At 39.1% G+C, this 21270-nt stretch overlaps 1 protein-coding gene across 7 annotated transcripts in view; it reads left to right on the top strand.

Moving 5' to 3' along the window:
* MYRIP (myosin VIIA and Rab interacting protein) overlaps positions 1 to 21270 on the top strand; it is a 444899-nt gene that overhangs the window by 32764 nt on the left and 390865 nt on the right. For 6 of the 7 annotated variants that reach the window (XM_073003547.2, XM_078377395.1, XM_073003545.2 and 3 more), the window contains exon 2: positions 2637 to 2786. In XM_073003547.2, coding sequence (XP_072859648.2) covers positions 2677 to 2786 — 110 coding nt within the window. In that variant the 5' untranslated portion in view covers positions 2637 to 2676. Of the gene's footprint in view, positions 1 to 2636; positions 2798 to 21270 lie in introns of those variants that run through there. The other variant, XM_078377394.1, reaches the window with a different exon arrangement.

The raw sequence follows: 21270 nt of genomic DNA, 5'->3' as shown, positions 1-21270 counted from the left end.
GCATAAAGAGAGCATTCTCCCCCACTGTTTTCCCTTTCATCTGCTGCCCCTCAGTAATTTATTCATAGGTACACTGCCTCTGGAAAAGGAGGTTCGATTTTGTTAGAATCTGGGCAAAACCAGTATCCAGGAAAACAACAATGGATATTTCTGTTTTCATACACTTGAACTAAAGTAGTCACTATAATAATTGTTATAATAATCACAAGTCTGCTGCTCTGTGCTTCTGTCATGGTGTAAAAGATGGGCTCAATCCTCTGGATTGTTACAACATGGATTTGCTGCTTTGTGGCACTGGCAAGGCCCAAACACAGGGTGTAAGGTATGTATTTGATCTTCACAGATCTAGAGGTTCCCCCCCCCCCATGGAAAATCATTCACAGCAGCTTATTTAGTGTTGAAGCCCTACCCTCTACATGGAATGTCAAGGGTAATTTTTACACTGAGGCAGAACAAGACCTATGATAAGCAGCAGCCATACTTGACAGGTGTGCAAAATGCTGAATCATGCAGTCTGGGATGATGCAGTGTCCACACTGATTGGCTGTATGTAAATGTGTATGTATATAACCGTGTGGACCTGTGGAAATGAATGGATCTCTTCTATGAATGTCATGCTGCCGGTTTGTACTGCTGAACTTCTGTATATACTGTAAATACACTTGGTGTTGGAAGAAACTGTCTTTGAGTGATTCAACTGGACTGCCTGGACTGAAACAAGAACTCTGCTAACTTACACCAACAAGGAATTCTGAAATTCAACACACTTGTTTTTTCCACTGATTGTGTATTGTTTACAATTCATCTTTAGAATCTTTAGATCTAAACAGTTTAGAAATATTGATAGAAAAGCAGCTCAATAGACCTGGTTTGTTTTGTTTTCTGTTCACGGAGCCGACTTTCCTTTCATTTTATCCTTCACGACTGTCCTCCTCAATTACAGTGGTACCTCGACTTACAAACTTAATCCATTTTGGAATGGCGTTCGTATGTCGAAATGTTCATAAGTCCAAGTACCATTTTCCATTGAAATGCATGGGAACGGAATTAATCCATTCCAGCATTTCAAAAAATTACCTTTGGAGCTCTCAAAGGGCTTTCCCCCTGACATCGAAGGAAACCCTTTGAGAGCTCCGAAGGCAAAAAGGCAGGGAGAAAGGCCCGGAAATTCGAATTTCCAGCCCTTTCTCCCTGCCTTTCTGCCTTCGGAGGTCTCAAACGGCTTCCTCCGATGTCAGGGGGAAAGCCCTTTGAGAGCTCCAAAGGTGCCGATCACGGTGGTGGGGACCCCCAGGGAGGTCTCCCATGGTGGTGGGCAAGCCCTGGGAAACTGCCCTGGGGGCCCTTTGAGACAGAAGGTGACAAAAGGCTCTGATCACAAAAAATGGCATTGACTTGTGAATGGAGCCTCAACATCATTCGTAGGTCGAGGCTACGTTTGCAAGTCGATGCCAATTTTTGCGAACGGAGCCGTTTGTAAATTGAAAAGTTCGTATGTAGGGACGTTCGTAAATCGAGGGTTGACTATAGTTAATCTTGCCCCCATTTCAGTCTGATAGTTAACCCTCTCTTGCTGCACTTCCGTCAGTCCCTGTTTCAGATACAGGCAATGCACCCCTCAACTTGCCATGTATTGCCCATTTGACGTTTCTCACGTTATGAAATCTTGCAGCAGTGGTGTTTCACACAGACACCCCCAAAAGAAGAAAAACATCTCTGTACCTCCCACCGCTCCTGTCCTTGTGCTGCTGTTGGATTCAATTTTTCAAACTGCATTTCCCATCGTCCTCAGGGAAGGGGTTGGGTTTCTTCCCCACCCTGCCCCTTTTGTATTTCTCTGTCCTTCCCCCACCCTGCCTGGTCAGAAGCAGGGAATGTGATGGTTGCCCGAGCCCATAGTTTTTGCTTTCTTAGCTAAAACCTGCAAAAGTTGAGACCTACTATTTTCTGAGGTTTGGCTGTGGGGGAAGGTAGCGATCTGGCGATTTATGGCTCGTGCCTGCTGTGGCACGCGTGGCATAAGTTCTCCAACACGGTTCTATACTCTTGAGATGGACAACAGTTATTTTATTTGTATGTTGTTTACACCTTAGGGGTGGTGGTGTGCAGGTTACTTTTTGTTGTTTGTTACTACAAAATGTAGTCTAAACTGCCGTTTCTGTGAATATTTTGAGGTTCCCGCATGCATGCATTTTTCAAGCCTCGAAAATATTTATATAACTGAGAATCTGATGTAGTTTGAATACACTGGATGCGAATATTGATTCCAAAAATAAGCCATTATCGTATGAATAATACCTATTTCTTTCTTTCTTGGATACCCAGTGTAGTGTAGTGGATAAATGGCAGACTAGGATTTAGGATGCCTGGGTTCAAATCCTGATCAGTCATGAAATCTCAGTGGGGGTGTGGAACTGCTAAAATTATTCCTTAAATATCTAATTTATCTTGAAAGCCCCATTAGAGATGCTATAAATTGTCTCTGATTTGACAGCACATAACAAATTTATTTCTTAATCCCCAAACTGGTATGAAAATAATATTATTTTGCTCTAAATGTGTTTTAATTTCAGGAAGTCACTGAAGACTTGAAATTGTTTTAGATTCATATTCTTTGTTTTCTTTCGTTATTTCAGATTCTTCAGCTAGTTTATTGCACTGAGGATAGAAATAACCATGGGGAGGAAGTTGGATTTGTCTGGCTTGACTGATGATGAAGCCGAACATGTCCTTCAGGTAGTCCAACGAGATTTCACCCTCCGCAAAAAAGAAGAAGATCGACTGAGGTGAGACTTCTGTAGGTAATCGTACAGTATGAGAAACCAGTTTGTTTTAGAATATGTGCAACTAAATTGTTCCTTTAGCTGTTCTTGTTCATTGGTTTGAATTCCACTACATTGTCAATAGTCTTAACCAGAATTTGAAAGTAACTAGTTAGAAGTAATATATCTTCCTAAAACTAATTTCTTTTTCAGTAATCCGTATTGTAGTAGTGATAGTATTGCAACATTAGCAATATAAGAGTAGTTACAAAGGTTAATTTTCATGTGTAATGAGTAACATTGTTGAGTTACTTTCAGTTATTTCATAGAATCATAGAATAGTGAAGTTGGAAGGGGCCTATAAGGCCATAATGTCCAACCCCCTGCTTGATGCAGGAATACAAATCAAAGGATATCTGCTAAGTTTCTCTTGAATGCCTCTGGTGTTGGAGCACTTACCACCTCTTGAGGTAATTGATTCCATTGCTGTACTGCTCTAACAGTTAGGAAGTTTTTCCTGATACTCAAATAAAATCTGGCTTCCTGTAACTTGAGTTTCGTGTCCTGCAGTCTGAGATGATCTAGAACAGATCCTGCCCCTCCTCTGTATGACAGCCTTTCAAGTATTTGAAAAGTGTTATCATATCACCCCTCTGTCTTTTTCTTTCAAGCCTAAACATGTCAATTTCTTTCAGTCTTTCCTTGTAGGGCTCGGTTTCCAGCTCCCTGATCATACTTGTTGCCCTCCTCTGAACCTGTTCGAATTTGTCAGCATCCTTCTTGAAGTCTGGTGTCCAGAACTGGACACAGTACTCAAGATGAGGCTGAATAGAAGCGAACTAGCACCTTACGGGATTTGGAAACTATACTTCTGTTAATGCAGCCTGAAATAACATTAGCCTCTTTTTTGCCACATCATACTTTTGGCTTATATTCAGCTTGTGATCTCCGACAATTCCAAGATACTTCTCTCTTGTATCATTGCTGAGCCAGCAATTCCTCCCCCCCCCATCTTCTAACTGTGCATTTGGTTTCTTTTTCCAAGGAACAGTGCTTTGCACTTATCCCTGTTGAATTTCATTGTCGTTTTTAGCCCAGTACTCCAGCCTATCAAGATCATTTTGAATTTTGTTCATTTTAAGGCATTTTCAAATGTGTTTTGACATTAATTTTTCAGAGTTGATTTCATTCTCTTATCTATGCTAGTGAGCAATGGAATTTGTCTTTGTCTTTTTATAAATATTTTCAAGATGCAATATTAGGACTGGTGAAAAAAGGAACCAGAGGGAATTTCTCTTTAATTTTATTAATATACCATGTTAATAAAGCATAATGCAAATAATTATGTGCATGATTGAAGCAATGATAGTGTAAGCTTGAGAGTAAAGTAATATAATGGTTTCCTTCTAAAATATTGTGTTGTAGCCACTGGTCTAAACAGAATGTGTTCAGATGTGATTGGATTAAAAGTTCATTTTTAATAAAAAAAAATTAACCCTATTCTGTCACTCTATACACTACACCATACTGACTGTCATAATTGGTAGATAAAGGCCCTAAGTTCAACATTTTAAGGACACAGCTATGTGATTGATTGTTGGTTTATGGATTCTGGATCAAGGAATGGTACCAGCAGCACCATGTTGTTGAATACAATTCTTAAATTATTTTGAGACTCAAGACAGTTTCTTATCTGTTGGAATGGTACATATTCTTATAGTGATATTGGTAAATGTTTATCATGTTGTTTGGCATGACAGTGTCTATGGGATCCATCCTTCCTTCCTTCCTTCCCTCCCTCCCTCCTTCCTTCCTTCCATCCAATTAAAAAGATTTATGTCTCCTACATGTGAAATGAATTTTGCAGCCTTTGATAAATTATCTACAAATCATGTGGGAGTACTGAGATCAGAAGGAACCGTATGAAATGCATAAATTGTGGTGCTTCTTCCATCAAAAGCATATTAAGCTGTCCAGTCTGAGAGGGTTTGAGGATTATATGTTCCTGGAGAGAGAAGGGTCACCCACATTATTTGAGAGCCAGGGTACTGGACTGGCTAAAATGTCATGTTTTAAGCTGGGGAGACTCAGATTCAAATCTCCACTCAGCTCTAGGGTAGCTCGTGGTCTGAGCAGAAGGGAGGTCACCCCGAAATTTCAAGCTGAGGCAGTCATCTTGTGTAAACCACAGGCTACATATGCTAAGCTCCAAAGCTTGTTTTTCAACTGCTCAGCACCTTTCAGCTTCACCTATTTCAGAGAGTTGTTCTAAGCATAAGAATAGGGAAATGTATGCCATTCTTGGTTTCTTGGAGGGACAGCAAAGTAAGCATGTAATAAATCATACAATTATTATTATTATTTTTTTAACAGGCTGGCTAAACCTGGATTTTTATTTTTTATTATTATTATTTCAACTACCAACACATATAAATGATGGAATACCGTATTTTTCGCACCATAAGACACACTTTTCCCCCACAAAACAGGGGGGGTGGAAAGTCTGTGCGTCTTATGGAGTGAAGAAAACAGATTATATTTTCCTGTTTTCTTCTCCTAAAAAATTGGTGCGTCTTATGGAAAGGTGCGTCTTATGGAGCGAAAAATACGTTAATTTACAAAACTGAACATTTGTAGGATTCTAATCTGTGGGTGAAACACTGTTAAAGGCAAGTGATATGTATTTCCTGTTCAGTTAAATGATCTCATGACACATAATACAGGACAGTCTTGTAACATAAACTGTGCAATGAACTTACAGAGCTAAAGAAACAGAAATGCTTAAGTATATATTAAAATATGTAGCATTCAATGTTTACATTGTATATTTCTAGAACTGGATACAGAGCTGATGAAGAAATAACAAACATCTGAATTCTATGTTTTGAATTGATACATTGTCTTAAAAACAGACCTCTTTGTGAGGCACAGACAGGTGCTCCGCTATGTGATGCTCCTGTATTTTTAGCACATGAATATGTAAACAAATATGAAGTAAATCCTTCTGTGTTCAATTAAAGTTGTGCTCTATGCAGTATGCTCAGGACTGCATCTTTTGAAAATGATATGTTTAGGCATTCTTCATTGGGTTGCTTTCCCACCATAGTCATGTCTTTTGTATGTAATAAGCTACCACTCATAATCTTCAGGAATTGACAAAACTATTATAGGAACTGACATGCAAGATGTTTGATCCACATTCTTTGTGAATTTGAATTGAGCATAAGACTAAATTATGTGGGAAAGGCTCCCATGCTGCAGTGGCAGCAATCTGAATCCTTTTGAAAAGTGGTTACTATGTGAATATAGGCATCTGTGGCATCTGCCCAGGTCATGAATATTAATGTGATATCTGCACAGACCAATGGGAGTGCTGGAGGGGTTGAGTCACGAGATATGAGTGTCTTGGCAGGAGGAGGGGGAGTTTTTAGTTTAAGGAGTTGAGGAGATTGAGCGTTTGGAGAGGTTTTGGAGTTTGGGTGGGAGAGTGGTGGTGGAGAGTGGAGGATGTTTGAAGGAGGAAATTTGTTTAAGAGTTACTGTAGTGAACACCCTGTCTTCCTATATATATATAATGGTATTGGCCTGCACCAGTGGGAGCTGTTGGGAGGCGGAGCCAGAGAAACCAGGAGGGAGGAGGGAGTCAGAATCTAGTCAGTTCAGCCAGACAGACAGAGATGAGGGAAAGATTCTGGGGTTTGAGGCAGAGAGTGTGTAAAAGGAGTGATTAGTCAGAATGTGACCTGTATTAATTAAGATAGAAGAGGTTAAAGTAAAATACTGAAGCTTTGTGTTAGTTTAAGAATGTGCTTAAGAACTAGTCCTAAAACAAATTGTAATCAATAAACCTGTTTCTGTTTAAAAGATCAGTACTGAATGGACCTCAGTCTTTCATAGGAAATATTGGTTGATAAAGAGATCAACTGGTGGCAGCATGTTAAAGGGTGTGTTGGGATACCTTCATGGGCTTGTTTCATGGTGAAACAAGCAAGGGCCACGGGGTAAACGTCAAAATTGTAAAGCCAATTTTAAAAAGTGAATTTTCTGGAGTTGTGGGTACTTTTTAGTCAGGGGTCTGTGGTAAAGAAGTGGGTGACCTACTAGAGCTTTTGTGGAAAAGCTTAGTGGCGGGGCTTCTGAACCCAGATCTGGGGGAACTAAAGATAAGGAACTGACTCTAAAGGAAAAATTCTTTTTTGTTTACCTCAGTATTTGAGAGACCCAGTGGGCTAGCTTGAAATCCAAGGCTCTGAGAGATAAGGGAGCAGTGTTGGATAAGAGTGGAAGTCTGGGTCAGAGCAGATCTGGGGTGATAGGACAATAAAAGGAGAGGCTTGAAAATAAAATTATTTTGGTATCTGAGAGGAAGAATAGCTCAGACATCGAGAGACAGTAACTGAAAGGTTGTGAGCTGGAGAACAGCCAGAGAGAGAGAGCTGTTGAGTGAAGCACAACAACATAGTTACTGGAATAAACAGCAGAAAGACAGGTCCTTCTAAAAAGCAGTACAGTCATTAAAGACTAATTCACTCAGACTTAAACATGCCACCCAAACATAGGGTGCCTCAGAAAAACAAGGTTCTAAGCTCACAAGATTTTGAAAAATGGAAGTTGGAACAGGAATTCAGGCTTAGGGAAAAAGAAGAAGAAAGAGCCAGGGAGCTACAGCTTAAGGAACTACAGCTCAGGGAACTACAGCTCGAGGAGAAGGCTGAGGCCAGACAAAGAGAAACACGAATTTCAAATATAGATGAAACAATTGGAATCAGCTAACAACAACAACAACAATAACAACAACTCTAGTGAGGGAAATCTCTCAAAAATTTATCTAAAGAAATTTTCCCAATATAGGAAAGGAGATTGCCCTGAATCTTTCCTGATTTCTTTTGAGAGAGTGTGCTGGGACGTTAAGATTAAGGATGATGAAAGGATGATAGTTTTGATATCACAAATAAATGGAGATTTAGCTGAGTCTTATTCTCAGATGCTTCTGAAGCAAGCTAGAGATTTTGAGGCATATAGAAAAATTGTATATTCTAGATTTGGCATAAATGCAGAACACCTTAGATGAAAAAATTGTTCCCTTACCAAAAAGCCTGAAGAATCTTATGCCCAAGTGGCAGCTAAATTGATCCAATGTTTGGACAAATGGATAGAACGAGAAAATCACTTGTCTAGACCAAATGAAAAATGTGGTTGGTTTCGAACAATTTTATTCCATTTTGCCTGAGGAATTGCATTATCTAGTCAAAGACAAAAATCCTAAAAATGCATTAATTTCACTGGTTCTATTAGTGAGATTGGAGATCCTCAATTTTCTGAGGTAAAAATTGTTAGAGAAGTGTGGAATGGCAGGAGGAGAGGACCCACACCCGGTAGAAATTTCCTCAGAAGTACCCAAGCTACTGGAAGCCGTTTTAGAGACAGACCCTCATCTCCAGAGCACACTCTGGAGGGAAAAGTTAATAAGGCCCTATGTTTTCAACCGAAGGCCAATAAACGATGTTATGCATGTGAGGAGAAAGATCATTTTTGGGCTCAGTGTAAGACTCAAAAGAATAGGGATTTTAACCAGCGTAAAAATGGAAAAGATGATAGTCAGACCAAAAAGGTTTACTGTAAAACCAGTGGAAGCCACTGAAGGAGGTTGTAACAATGGTTCTGTTTCCACGGCAACTAGCACCACAGAAAATTCTGACCTCCCACAAGCCAGAGTCGTTCAGTGCTTTCTTATAAAGGCAGATAATATTTTACTACAGAACTCTGGAGAGAAAATTAGTATTAATGAGATATGCTGGAATTGTAGATACCTATTCCCATTTAACCCTACGTAATCCTGATGTGGTTCCTAAAGAGCAAATACTTCCAAACCAAACTGTTACCTTCAAGGGAATAAGTTCTATGCTAGTGATTTTACCTATGGCTAAAATAAAGATAAACTATAGAGACTGGGTTGGAATTTAGGATGTAGCAATTTCTGATCAAATACCTGCACCTTGTTTGATTGGATTAGATCTCACTAAGCATATGCAGAGTGCTTTTGTAGTAACACGTTCCCAGGGAGAGCAGTTAAAAATCCCTGAAGGAAAAATGGAATCCCTAACTTCTTAAAGTAACCTGGAAGGCCCCAGTTTAAAAGAAAACTCTAACGTGGATGAAATGGCAGAAGTTATATTTATGAAAAACAATAATAATTCATCCTTTGATAAGGAACAGAAGGAGGATACCACCCTTACGCAGTGCTTTGAGAAAGCTAAGGGAACTCCCTCTTCATTAACGTCTGAATGCCCAGAGAGATTTATAATAGAAAACAATTTGTTATATAGGGGAGTTTTGTTGGTGCCTCAGAGGGGAGGAGATGGAAACCTCAAACAACTTATTGTACCTGAAAAATATAGAGGCAAGGTCTCAAGCAAGGCGCTTAGTGATGCTTTTGGAGCTCACATGGGGGTATTGCGTACCAAACAAAGGGTTGCAAGGAACATTTACTGGCCAGGAATGGGTAAGCAAGTTAAGCAGTTTTGTCAGACATGTGATACATGGCAAATGAGTGGTACTGGGGATGACAAGATGAGGGCTGAGCTATGCCCATTGCCAGGGATCTCGACCCCTTTCCAATGCATGGGTCTGCAAAAGTCCTTAGTAATACCAAAGCAAAGCTTGAGGAGTGCTCATAAAAAGCAGAGGTGTTGGTGTGATGAAAAGGCCCGGGAAATAACATTCTGTCCCGAGGATGAAGTGCGGGTGCTGAAACCCATAGAGGGGAGTGAATTGCAATTTGCAGGATCAGGACCTGTGGATTTGTTGCAGCAGAACTGGAGGGCTGAGGAGTCTAGTCACTCTGCAGCTGCAAAAACACTTAAAACCTTGCAATGCCAACCCCTACCTAAGAAACCAAATATTAAAGATATAGATGATGAAAATCTCAGTGCATCTAAAATAAACCAAGTGTTTGAGATTACACTTAAAGAAACATGCCTGTGACTATCATGAGGTGACATGAGATTGCGAAGTTCTCTCCACATATGGAGAAATTCGCAACAAAAGTACCTGTGGGTGAATTTGTTGGTAAGGAGGAAGGCATAAGCAATAAGATCTCAAGGAAGAATGCAGTCCTAGCTGTGCTGGAGAAGTGGAAGAAACCACCTGACCTTCCCACAGCTGAGAAAATTAAGCCATTATTTAGTAAGAGAACAGGCTTAACCCGGAAGAGGCGAGCCGAGGACATCCAGTGGACGTCAGAGTGCCCGATGACTGTAAATTATCAGAAGAGAGGGTGGACTTCAAGATTTGCCTTTGTTGCACCGGACTACAACTGGGAGTTCATCGTGTACATTGATGTGTCAAGTGCGGGTCTAGGAGCCATGCTGTGCCAAGCGGATGACGCGGGAGTCTACACCCAGTAACTCTGATCAGCAGGAGATTCTGACCTGGTGAGAGACATTTGTCTGCCATCAAGAGGGCATGCCTATTTATTGTTTGGATGCTGCAAAGACTGAAGCCCTACATTTGGGGAAGGAAATTCATCCTTTGCACCAACCCTTTCCCTCTGGTGTGGCTACAAACTATGAAATCCACTAACAGTAAGCTTGCAAAATGGACATGGAACCTGCAAGACTTTGACTTTGTAATTTGCAGCGTAAAAGGGATTCAGAGTGTGGATGCTGATGCCTTGTCTCGAAGGCTAAACGACTAATGGGTGGACAAACAAAGTTTGTGATGTTGTATTAAATATTATGTTTGTGTACCAGTGATGAAATGCAATTAAAATGAGGAGTTGCAGATGAACTGAAAGGTGTATAGTGATGAGAAATAATAATGGTGAGTAGCGTTATTTATGTAGAAGTAATTCGTATTAATGTGAGTGCAAATGTTTATAATGGTATTGATTGTTTAAAATGTTTAAAGTAGTAAGTTTGATCTAGTAAACATAGTAATGGATAGAAAACTGTATTATAAGGTATGTATAAATATTGGTAAGTTATTGTTATATTTGCATTTACTTAGCTGTTTGTTTATGAGGGCAAACTGCTGTATGTTAGCTTTCTTTTCTAAAAGACCATAGTTTCCAGTAGATTTTTGCATAGTTCCCACCCTGCTCAGTTCATGTTAACCAAAAATTAATTTTAGTTTGTAATCACAGAAATCCATTGACAGACATGAGAGAATCACCATGTTAACTGAAAACTATAGTAATTGTTCTATTATTGAGACATATTCTTAACTAATGCTAGAACATTTCCTGCAAAACTAAATATTTATGTTTTAGTGCATCAGTGAAAGAAACACTAGGCATGTGCATTAGATCCATTTCAATTGGTTAGTGGCTCAGCTGTGTTGAAAGAACAGATGTAGATGAAAATGCTGTAGGACTTTTCTGCCAGTAACATGTGAAAGTGTAGTTGAACGTGTTCATGTTGCAAGGTGTAAATATTCAGGTGTTATAGCTTGCACTCTTTGTATTTCCAATACATTGGTATTACAATATTCTGGTTTCCCAGCATCCTGACATTCCAGAGTCCTGGTAAAACAGGCCTTTATTCCTCCAAGCTTTGCAAAATTTTAGCCAAAACAGTAACATTATAGTCATAATGGTAGTCTGCTAGATTCTAAGTTACAGACCAGGGTGGATAGAAATATTTTTTTAAATTTATAATCAAATTAAATCACAATTTTAATTGAAAAATCATTTTTAGTTTAAATAGTTTTAAGCATCTATTTTATTTAAAGAAAATTCAGCTTATTAAAGACTCATGAGTTACAAAGGCTATAAGAACAATAGCATTTCCTATTAAAAAATATTTTTGTTGGTGCTCCAGGCTCCCAGAGAAAGGATTGTTTATAATTGAAAGGGAAACAACTGAAAAAACTATAAATATGGGGAGAGGCTTTAAGCTCCTGCACTTTTAAAAATGTAATCTACTTTTATTGAAACATAATGGTAACATGATTTAATTTCTGCCTACAACTTAAGTTTTGCTTTTGGATTATTTCTTATTTGCAACTTTTCATAGTTGTAAGACTTCCGGATGGAAAACACACCTGCAGTTTTTCGCAAGTTGTAAGGATAGATTTCTGTTTAAGTCTTTGTACCTACAGTTTTTATATAACTGTAAGACTTTTAGATGTTTTCAAACTTTGAAGTACTTTATTTGTACTTATGGAACATAGAAGAAACGTAGAAATAAAGCTGGCAGAATTAGACAAACTGATATTGCCTTGGAGTATTGCAGCAGTGAATGGATTTATAACTTAATAGATAAATTTTGATAAGATTGGAAATAATTGTCTGATTTCATTCTGGAATTTACCCTTAATCGGGATAAATGCCAGCTGTGACAAACACAGGGTCCCAATCTTTCCCTAGAAATCTATAAAGTTCTGTAGGGCTTCCTCAGAAGATGTTCAGGCTTCCGAATCCCTGACCTAAGAAACCTCTCTTGAAGATCACTTGAAGAAAAGCCTATGTTTTTTGTTTGAAAAGACTAGGTCAACCAAAACTTTAAACAAAGTCAAATGTTGTTTGCCATCTAAAGATGTTTTGATGTTTGCCATCTTGAACTATATTATTAATGTTTATTTTATTATATTGTTTTTACTTTTACCTATTATTGTTAGCCACCCAGAGTAGACTTCAGTCTAAATGGTTGGGGTATACATTTAATAAATAAATAAAATGTCTTCATCTCCATCTGTTTGCAGAGGCCAAGGAAAAATGAAGAAAGGAAAGTGGATGGAAACAGAGGGCAATAGCAAGGCGGGGAAAGCTACATTAAGTATAGGTTGCCTTAATAACAATAACAATAACAATAACAACAACAACAACAACAACAACAACAACAACAACAACAACAACAATAATAATAATAATAATAATAATAATAATAATAATAATAATAATAATAATAATAATAATAATAATAATAATAATAATAATAATTTATTGTCATTGTAAGTATATACACATACAACGAAATTCACAGACACCCAGCGACCAGACACATGCACACACATGAAATTCCCCAAACACTCCCCACCCACTAAAAGTCCCCCACTAAAAATACAAACATCTACACCGCAGGCCAAGTATCACAGTCCAACTAATTATTCACTGCTGGTGGTCTTTAAGCTCATTATTAATTGCAATTATAGCTCTGGGATAAAAACTATTGAGAAAACGTGTGGTCCGAGTCTTAATTGTTCTATATCTTCTGCCAGACGGTAACAGTTCAAAAAAGTTATAAGCAGGATGGGAAGAGTCTCTCAGGATGCTATGTGATTTCCTTAGACAGCGGGATGTGAAGATGTCATCCAGGGTTGGTAGCTGGAGCTCGATGATATTCTGGGCAATTTTAATGGTTCTCTGTAGAGCTTTTTTGTCAGCTACAGAGCTACTCCCAAACCATGTCAGAATGCCATAGGTTAGGACACTCTCAATGGTGCTACGATAGTATGACAGAAGTAAATGCTGAGATAAATTTAACTTGCTGAGCATTCTCAGGAAATACAGCCTCTTCTGTGCCTTCTTCATTAGCATGTTGGCATTTATAGTCCATGAGAGGTCCTCTGAGATGTAAGTACCCAGAAATTTAAAACTACCAACTCTCTCCACTTCCTCACCGTTTATGTACAGTGGTAAATGTACATTTCTCTTCCTCCTAAAATCAATTATGAGTTCTTTAGGTTTTTTGATGTTAAGTGTGAGATGATTTTCTTTACACCAAAGTATCAACCTTTGTACTTCCTTTCTATAAGCAGACTCATTGTTCTTATTTATGAGCCCCACCACTGTCGTATCATCCGCAAATTTAATAATTGCATTGGTGGTATACAGTGGGGTGCAATCATGTGTGTACAGGGAATAGAGGAAGGGACTTAGCACACAGCCCTGGGGAGCTCCTGTACTTAGTACCAGGGTAGAAGAATGGTGAGATCCCATCCTTACTGACTGTGGCCTATCTGTCAGAAAATCCTTTATCCACATGCAGATCTCCTGAGGTAATCCCAGATTGATCATTTTAAAAAACAACCTATTTGGTAGAATGGTATTAAAAGCAGAGCTATAATCCACAAACAACAGCCTCGCATAAGTGCAAATTGTTGGAATACATCACCAATACATGTAGTAGATAAAGTGGAGGGGTATCTTCCAGGGTCTTTGTTCATATTGATGCTCTCCAGACATTTTCCTTCTCCCAGTGTTTGTGTTTCTTGTTTCCCTGTATTGTGAGAATGCCAGAGCTGAAAAGCCTGGAAGCCAGCTCTAAGGAAGTCTGCAAAAAAAATTCAGGAACCTCTACCTTCTCACTGTTTTTGTAAATTTCCCTATTAACTTCCTAACTGTATTCTTCTGTCTTTGTTGCCTTATGACTTGTCTCTAGAGTAATTAATGCTGCTATTCAGGAGTCACAAGTTCAGAACAGGGCTGCTGCGCTCTGCAGTAAAATACAAAATAACTGACACATCACTTCAGTCTAGATGGGCAAGGGATTAAATGAATGAATGAATGAATGAATGAATGAATAGTTAGTACCTTGCTTGAATTTTCATATCTGACAGGGCAGTGTTACTAAATGCTAGTTTTCTCACTACCATGAGGTCAGTCAACTTTAGAGTGGCTTGTGAACTGTCAATACTTTTAGAGTAGAATTTATTAAAACTTACATTAGTTGTTAATCAATGCAGTGTTTTGAGTATAGAACTTCAGATGTTTCACTGATGACATTAATTACACCTACATGCCACCCACATAATACTAGTTTATATGCAAGTTATAACAAGGAACTGGAAGTGTTTCCTTTAAGCATTCCTGCTGGAAAGGGGGTGGGAGTGTTCCTGTGGTACTGTGTCTAGCAAGTGAGTCATTGCTGCATCGATACATAATGCTGTTAACAGACAAGTGGGCTCAACAGCTCTCAAAAATACAAGTCATAGTTTGATAATTTCACATTGCAATCTGGAACAATGGGTTATCATTATGTACTGCACTTAATATCTTTACTTTGGAGGGCAGGATGCAGCAGCTGGTGATTATCCTTGAATGTAATTGCAGTTTTCAGCAGAATCTGGTGCCTGATTGTATGCCAAACAATTAAATGATGCGTAAGGGTTTTCACACAGAAACAAACCTGACTTTAATAGCCATCTGGACTTAGTTTTCCCATTCCTTGAATCTGTTAAATATTTTCTTCCATGAGTTTCAAAGGAATATTTCTGGCCTTGCAGGAAGACATTGTTCCAGTTTGCAACATTTACTCAAAAGCTAATCCCACTAATTTCAACAGAACTTGCTTTCTAGAAATCTGCTCAGGATTATAGTCTTGCTTCCTATTTAAGGATAAAATGTGTTTTGTGTTATGTATGGACAGTGATTTAACAAAACAAGATACTCCTGTGTCACCTTGGAGATAAAATAGATTTACCCAGTGTTAAAGCCCACTTTCTCATTTAATGGTAAATCTTAATCCAGATGTGGGAAACAGTGGCTGTATAATTCTGGGAACTGTAGAAAAAGAACAACAGCATTGCCAGTCTATTCTCTCTGAGGGTGCGAATACACAGCAGGGTAACCTCACTTTGATTTTCAGTTTTTAGAACTGAGCCTCTGCTGGTGTCCACAGGTTTCTGCAGATGAAATCCGTATAGTTGTCCAGATTAATTGCTGAGCCAGCAGCAGTGGCAGAGGCAGAATGCTGTGAAATATCAACAATTTCCATAGGGATCACCCCCTCCCTTCACCTCTTTTAAATTTTTTTTGAGCTTAAAGAAATGACATATCACTAATTTATTGCAATATCAACTTTGGAAAATGTTTTATAAAAGGAACACTTGAGACAACAAGTGCTCAGTTGAGAAGAACTAACACTCACACACCCACTCTGTTTTCATTGGGTCAGGCAGTCACAGCGGGCAGAAAGCAGAGAAAAGTAATACAAGCCCAGTTGGAGCAAAATAAAACCATTGCCCTGGCTGAATTAAAAAAAAAGATGATTCCCCTCTAGGCTTTTCTGTACTTGGCTTTATGTTGTGTAGTTGACAGCTTGTAATTCAATTTCCCCCTTCATGGATCACTGCCTTGTCATGGTGAAGGGGCTTGAGTCACTCAGAGAAGCTATGGACTATGCCGTACAGGGACACCCAAGATGGACAGGTCATAGTTCTGACTAAATGCGATCCACCAGGAGCAGGAACTGGCAAGCCACTCCGGTATCCTTGCCAAGAAAACTCCATGGACAGAAACAAAAGGCTTAAACATATGATGCTGGAAGATGAGCCCCTCAGGTCAGAAAGTGTCCAACATGCTACTGAGGAACAACGGAGGACAAGTACAAATAGCTCCAGTGCTAATGAAGTGGTTGGACCAAAGCCGAAAGGATGCTCAGCTGTGGACGTGCCTGGAAGTGAAAGGAAAGTCCAATGCGGCAAAGAAAAAATACTGCATAGGAACCTGGAATGTAAGATCTATGAACCTTGGTAAGTTGGATGTGGTCAAACAGGAGATCGCAAGAATAAACATTGACATCCTGCACGTCAGTGAACTAAAATGGATGGGAATGGGCGAATTCAATTCAGACGATTATCATATCTACTATTGTGGGCAATAATCCCGTAGAAGAAATGGAGTTGCCCTCATAGTCAACAAAAGAGTGGGGAAAGCTGTACTGGGATACAATCACAAAAATGAGATTGCATAGTCAAAGCTATGGTTTTTCCAGTAGTGATGTATGGAAGTGAGAGCTGGACCATAAAGAAGGCTGACCGCTGAAGAATTGATGCTTTTGAATTGTGGTACTGGAGAAAAGACCCTGATGTTGGGAAAGAGTGAAGGCAAGAGGAGAAGGAGACGACAGAGGACAAGATGGTTGGACAGTGTCATCGAAGCTACCAACATGAATTTGATCAAACTCCGGGAGGCAGTGGAAGACAGGTGGACCTGGCATGCTCTGATCCATGGGGTCACAAAGAGTCGGACACGACTTAACGACTAAACAGCAACAATTCAATTTCATTCTTACCAAATCAGACATAAATTGCAGGGTAAATGGCCGATGTAGTCACTCTGTAAGGGCTGCATGTAGCTACTAGTATGACTATATTCTCCTCCATACATAATAAATAAAAAATATAAAATACATTTATGTAAAAAACTGGCATGTCATCAAGGAACTTAAATAAAGACTGCAGAGTTATGGTTGAAAATATCTGAATGGGTGCTTTGAAAATTATAGTAGAACTATTTCAGTACTATTTATTGCATTAGAAAATGCAGCTATATTTTATAGCTGACTACATTTCATAGTGGAACAAATGTCAAATATATCTGGAGTTTTATTTTTATTTCTGCCATGTACAAAAAATCCCTAGCATTTCTGCCATGTACAAAAAATCCCTAGCATTTCAGCTATAATGTAGAACATAGATCTCTCTTTAGTGTTGCTGACTATACCTGTATGGTTTTATTAATGTCCATAGCACCTTAGAGAACAGATTTACTGAGTTATTAGTAAAACGGTCTAAACATCGAAACATATGCACAAGGTAAACAACAGAGGAAGGGGAGAGAAATGGAGATAGAGTAAATAAAAGGAGAATGTACTTGTATTTCAGTTATGCATAACACTGCAGTTTCAGTGGTGCTAAATTAAGGCTGAATTAAAAATATTGACCTGTACATTCCCAAAATTTCATGTTATAGAAGCTACAAGGTGGTTGTTCAGTTATTTTGAAGTTTAATCTAAGGTCTCTTGAGCCAATCTCTTATTGGTTTATAAGTTATTTTCCTATCCAGTATGCAAATAAGAACCACTGTTTAGCTCACAGATTCTGGCATACTGGGAAATAATGAATCACTGTAATGTAAAATCAATATTTAATTATGAATATCCTGTATATTCAGAGCTGAATCCTACTAAAAACATTAATGTTTACTGTAGAAACATTATTCACTTTCTTTATTTGTTAAAACATAAGAACAGTTTCCTTGATTAAATCTCTGAAGAAGTTTATACTGTATATAAAACATTGCATCACAAGGGAGAAACACTATTACATGTACTTTATTTCAGGTACTATGGGCAAACCCTGCAGTTGCCAGATCTACTTTGCATTATGTTGGAATCCCTGGGTACACCATCAGCAGGGTATAAAAGACACATACTGTATGTAGATTTAAAGAATAGGGAGCCTTTAGGCATGTTCTGAGCTTAACAATGAGCGTGCAGTTCTGGAAACATTCTGAATGCATGAAACTCTATTTTTGACCACCCCAGATTTTCTCCATTTCAGCAGCCTTAAATTTAGGTAGAAAAACATTTCCTTTTGTTAAATGGTTGGAAGCAAAACCAAAAAAAACCTGTTTTCTCCACCTGGAGATCACTTACAGGCTGCCACATGGATCTTTACGGATCTTCCATCAGCCTGCAATTTACTTTACCCTGGCCAAAATCCTCTTGCATAAAGTTATGTGTATGGGAGGGAAGCCTTAATGCCTCAAACTAACTCATGATGCTCTCAATCCTGGAAGCAGGAACATCAGCAGTGATTTTGGGGCATTAAAGTTCCTCCTCATTATTCCAAAGCTCCCAAAGTCTTCCCAAGTCAAAGGGGATCCCAAGGGAGCCTCAGAATTGGGAATAGGAAACTTTTAATGAGTGATAAAAGCCTGTGGCTGACATCATAAACATGTTTAAGCATAACTTTATGCAAGATGATTTTGGCCATTATCTATCAAGTAAAAATGATTGGAATATATCTTAAGTATAACATTTTTCTATCCTGATCTTAATCACATTTCCATGGGAATAAGTAAAGATAATAATAATAATAATAATAATAATAATAATAATAATAATAATAATAATAATAATAATAATAATAATAATAATAATAATAATAATAATAATAATAATAATAATAAAAGTAGTAGTAGTAGTAGTAGTAGTAGTAGTAGTAGTAGTAGTAGTAATAGTAGTAGTAGTCATATCATTTTGAAGGGTACCAAGACTATTTCCTGGGGTTTTCTTCCTGTCTCTAATGCACTAATCAATCAGCCAGAGACAGAGAAATCCAATAGATATTTGTTCAATTTTCAGCTGAAAGCAAGCAAGTAGACACAAACTTCACACGCAGAAAACATGCCGAGAAGAAGATACAAAAAGTATTCATGTTTATAAGGCAAAACATGAAAGAGGGGCTAAGGGGGTTGAGAGGAGGAAGAGTAATGGGAGGAGATTCTGTAACTGGTAGGGACTCCTGCAAGTGCTTGGCTGTGGGCAATAATTCATTCCTTCATGTTAGACGCCCAGACCTCTCCATGGACAAGATTCCAATTTAGAAAATACTTTAATTGTGAAATGAAATAAATGCAGAAACCCCCGCCTCCCTTGTTCATTCTTGCCTGCCTAAGCAAAACCTTAATATAATTGGTTTACACATTCATATTACGAAGCAAGTTATAGAAAGCAAGATGGCTACGGTTAGCTAAGATATATTTTATATGGATTAACTGGACCCCTTAATCCCTCTCTTTTCAAATTTTAACCCTTAGCATAATGGGTCCATGATGGGGTTTTTGATAAATGGCAATTCTCATTTGTGTTCGTTGTTTTACTAGTGTTGTTGTTTAGTTGTTAAGTCGTGTCCGACCCTTCGTGACCCCATGGACCAGAGCATGCCAGGCCCCCCTATCTTCGACTGCCTCCCAGAGTAGCATCAAATTCATGTTGGTAGCTTCGATGACACTGTCCAACCATCTTGTCCTCTGTTGTCCCCTTCTGCTCTTGCCTTTACACTTTCCCAACATCAGGGTCTTTTCCAGAGATGAGATGGCCGAAGTATTGGAGCCTCAGCTTCAGGATCTGTCCTTCCAGTGAGCACTCAGGGTCGATTTCTTTCAAAATGGATAGGTTTGTTCTCTTTGCAGTCCAGGGGACTCTCAAGAGTCTCCTCGAGCACCACAATTCAAAAGCATCAATTCTACAGCAGTCAACCTTCTTTATGGTCCAGCTCTCACTTCCATACATCGCTACTGGAAAAACCATAGCTTTGACTACGTGGACCTTTGTTGGCAAGGTGATGTCTCTGCTTTTTAAGATGCTGTGGAGGTTTGTCATCGCTTTCCTCCCAAGAAGCAGGCGTCTTTTAATTTCGTGGCTGCTGTCACCATCTGCAGTGATCATGGAGCCCAAGAAAGTAAAATCTGTCACTGCCTCCATATCTTTCCCTTCTATTTGTCAGGAGGTGATGGGACCAGTGACCATGATGTTAGTTTTTCTGATGTTGAGCTTCAAACCATTTTTTGCACTCTCCTCTTTCACCCTCATTACGAGGTCCTTTAATTCCTCCTCACTTTCAGCCATCAGAGTGGTATCATCTGCATATTCGAGGTTGTTGAGATTTCTTCTGGCAATCTTAATTCCGGCTTGGGATCCCTCCAGTCCTGCCTTTCGCATGATGTATTCTGCATATAAGTTATATAAGCAGGGAGACAATATACAGCCTTGTTGTATTCCTTTCCCAGTTTTGAACCAATCAGTTGTTCCATATCCAGTTCTAACTGTGGCTTCCTGTCCCACGTATAGGTTTCTCAGGAGATAGATAAGGTGGTCAGACACTCCCATTTCTTTAAGAACTTGCCATAGTTTGTTGTGGTTGACAGTCAAAGGCTTTTGCGCAGTCAATGAAGCAGAAGTAGATGTTTTTCTGGAACTCTCTGGCTTTCTCCATAATCCAGCGCATGTTAGCAATTTGGTCTCTAGTTCCTCTGCCCCTTCGAAATCCAGCTTGTACTTCTGCGAGTTCTTGGTCCACATACTGCTGAAGCCTACCTTGCAGGATTTTGAGCACAACCTTGCTAGTGTGTGAAATGAGTGCAATTGTATGGTAGTTGGAGCATTCTTTGGCACTGCCCTTCTTTGGGATTCTCATGTAGACTGATCTTTTCCAATCCTCTGGCCACTGCTGAGTTTTCCAAACTTGCTGGCATATTGAGTGTAGCACCTTAACAGTATCATCTTTTAATATTTTAAATAGTTCCACTGGAATGCCATCACCTCCACTGGCCTTGTTGTTAGCCATGCTTTCTAAGGCCCACTTGACTTCACTCTCCAGGATGTCTGGCTCAAGGTCAGCAACCACACTATCTGGGTTGTCTGGGACATCCAGATCTTTCTGGTATAATTCATCTGTGTATTCTTGCCACCTCTTCTTGATGTCTTCTGCTTCTGTTAGGTCCCTGGCATTTTTGTCCTTTATCATGTCCATCTTTGCACAAAATGTTCCTTTAATAGCTCAAATTTTCTTGAATGGATCTCTGGTTGAACTAGCCCTGAGTTCTGACAGGATGAAAAGGCTTCCAGGAGTTGAAGGACTGTTTTACTATATAAACAGCTCTCAGCTGGATGAAAGTCCATGGAAGCAACAAGTCAAACCATGCTCCTGGCTATCTTGTACCTTGTTCTCTGGACCCTTGGCTTTGGACTCTTACCCTGGACTACGTTGTGTGAGTTGG

Source organism: Pogona vitticeps, chromosome 6 (genome assembly GCF_051106095.1).
Source record: "Pogona vitticeps strain Pit_001003342236 chromosome 6, PviZW2.1, whole genome shotgun sequence".
Classification (NCBI taxonomy): domain Eukaryota; kingdom Metazoa; phylum Chordata; class Lepidosauria; order Squamata; family Agamidae; genus Pogona; species Pogona vitticeps.
Note: the sequence above shows the minus strand (reverse complement) of the source record. Positions and strands in the feature narration are given on the sequence as shown.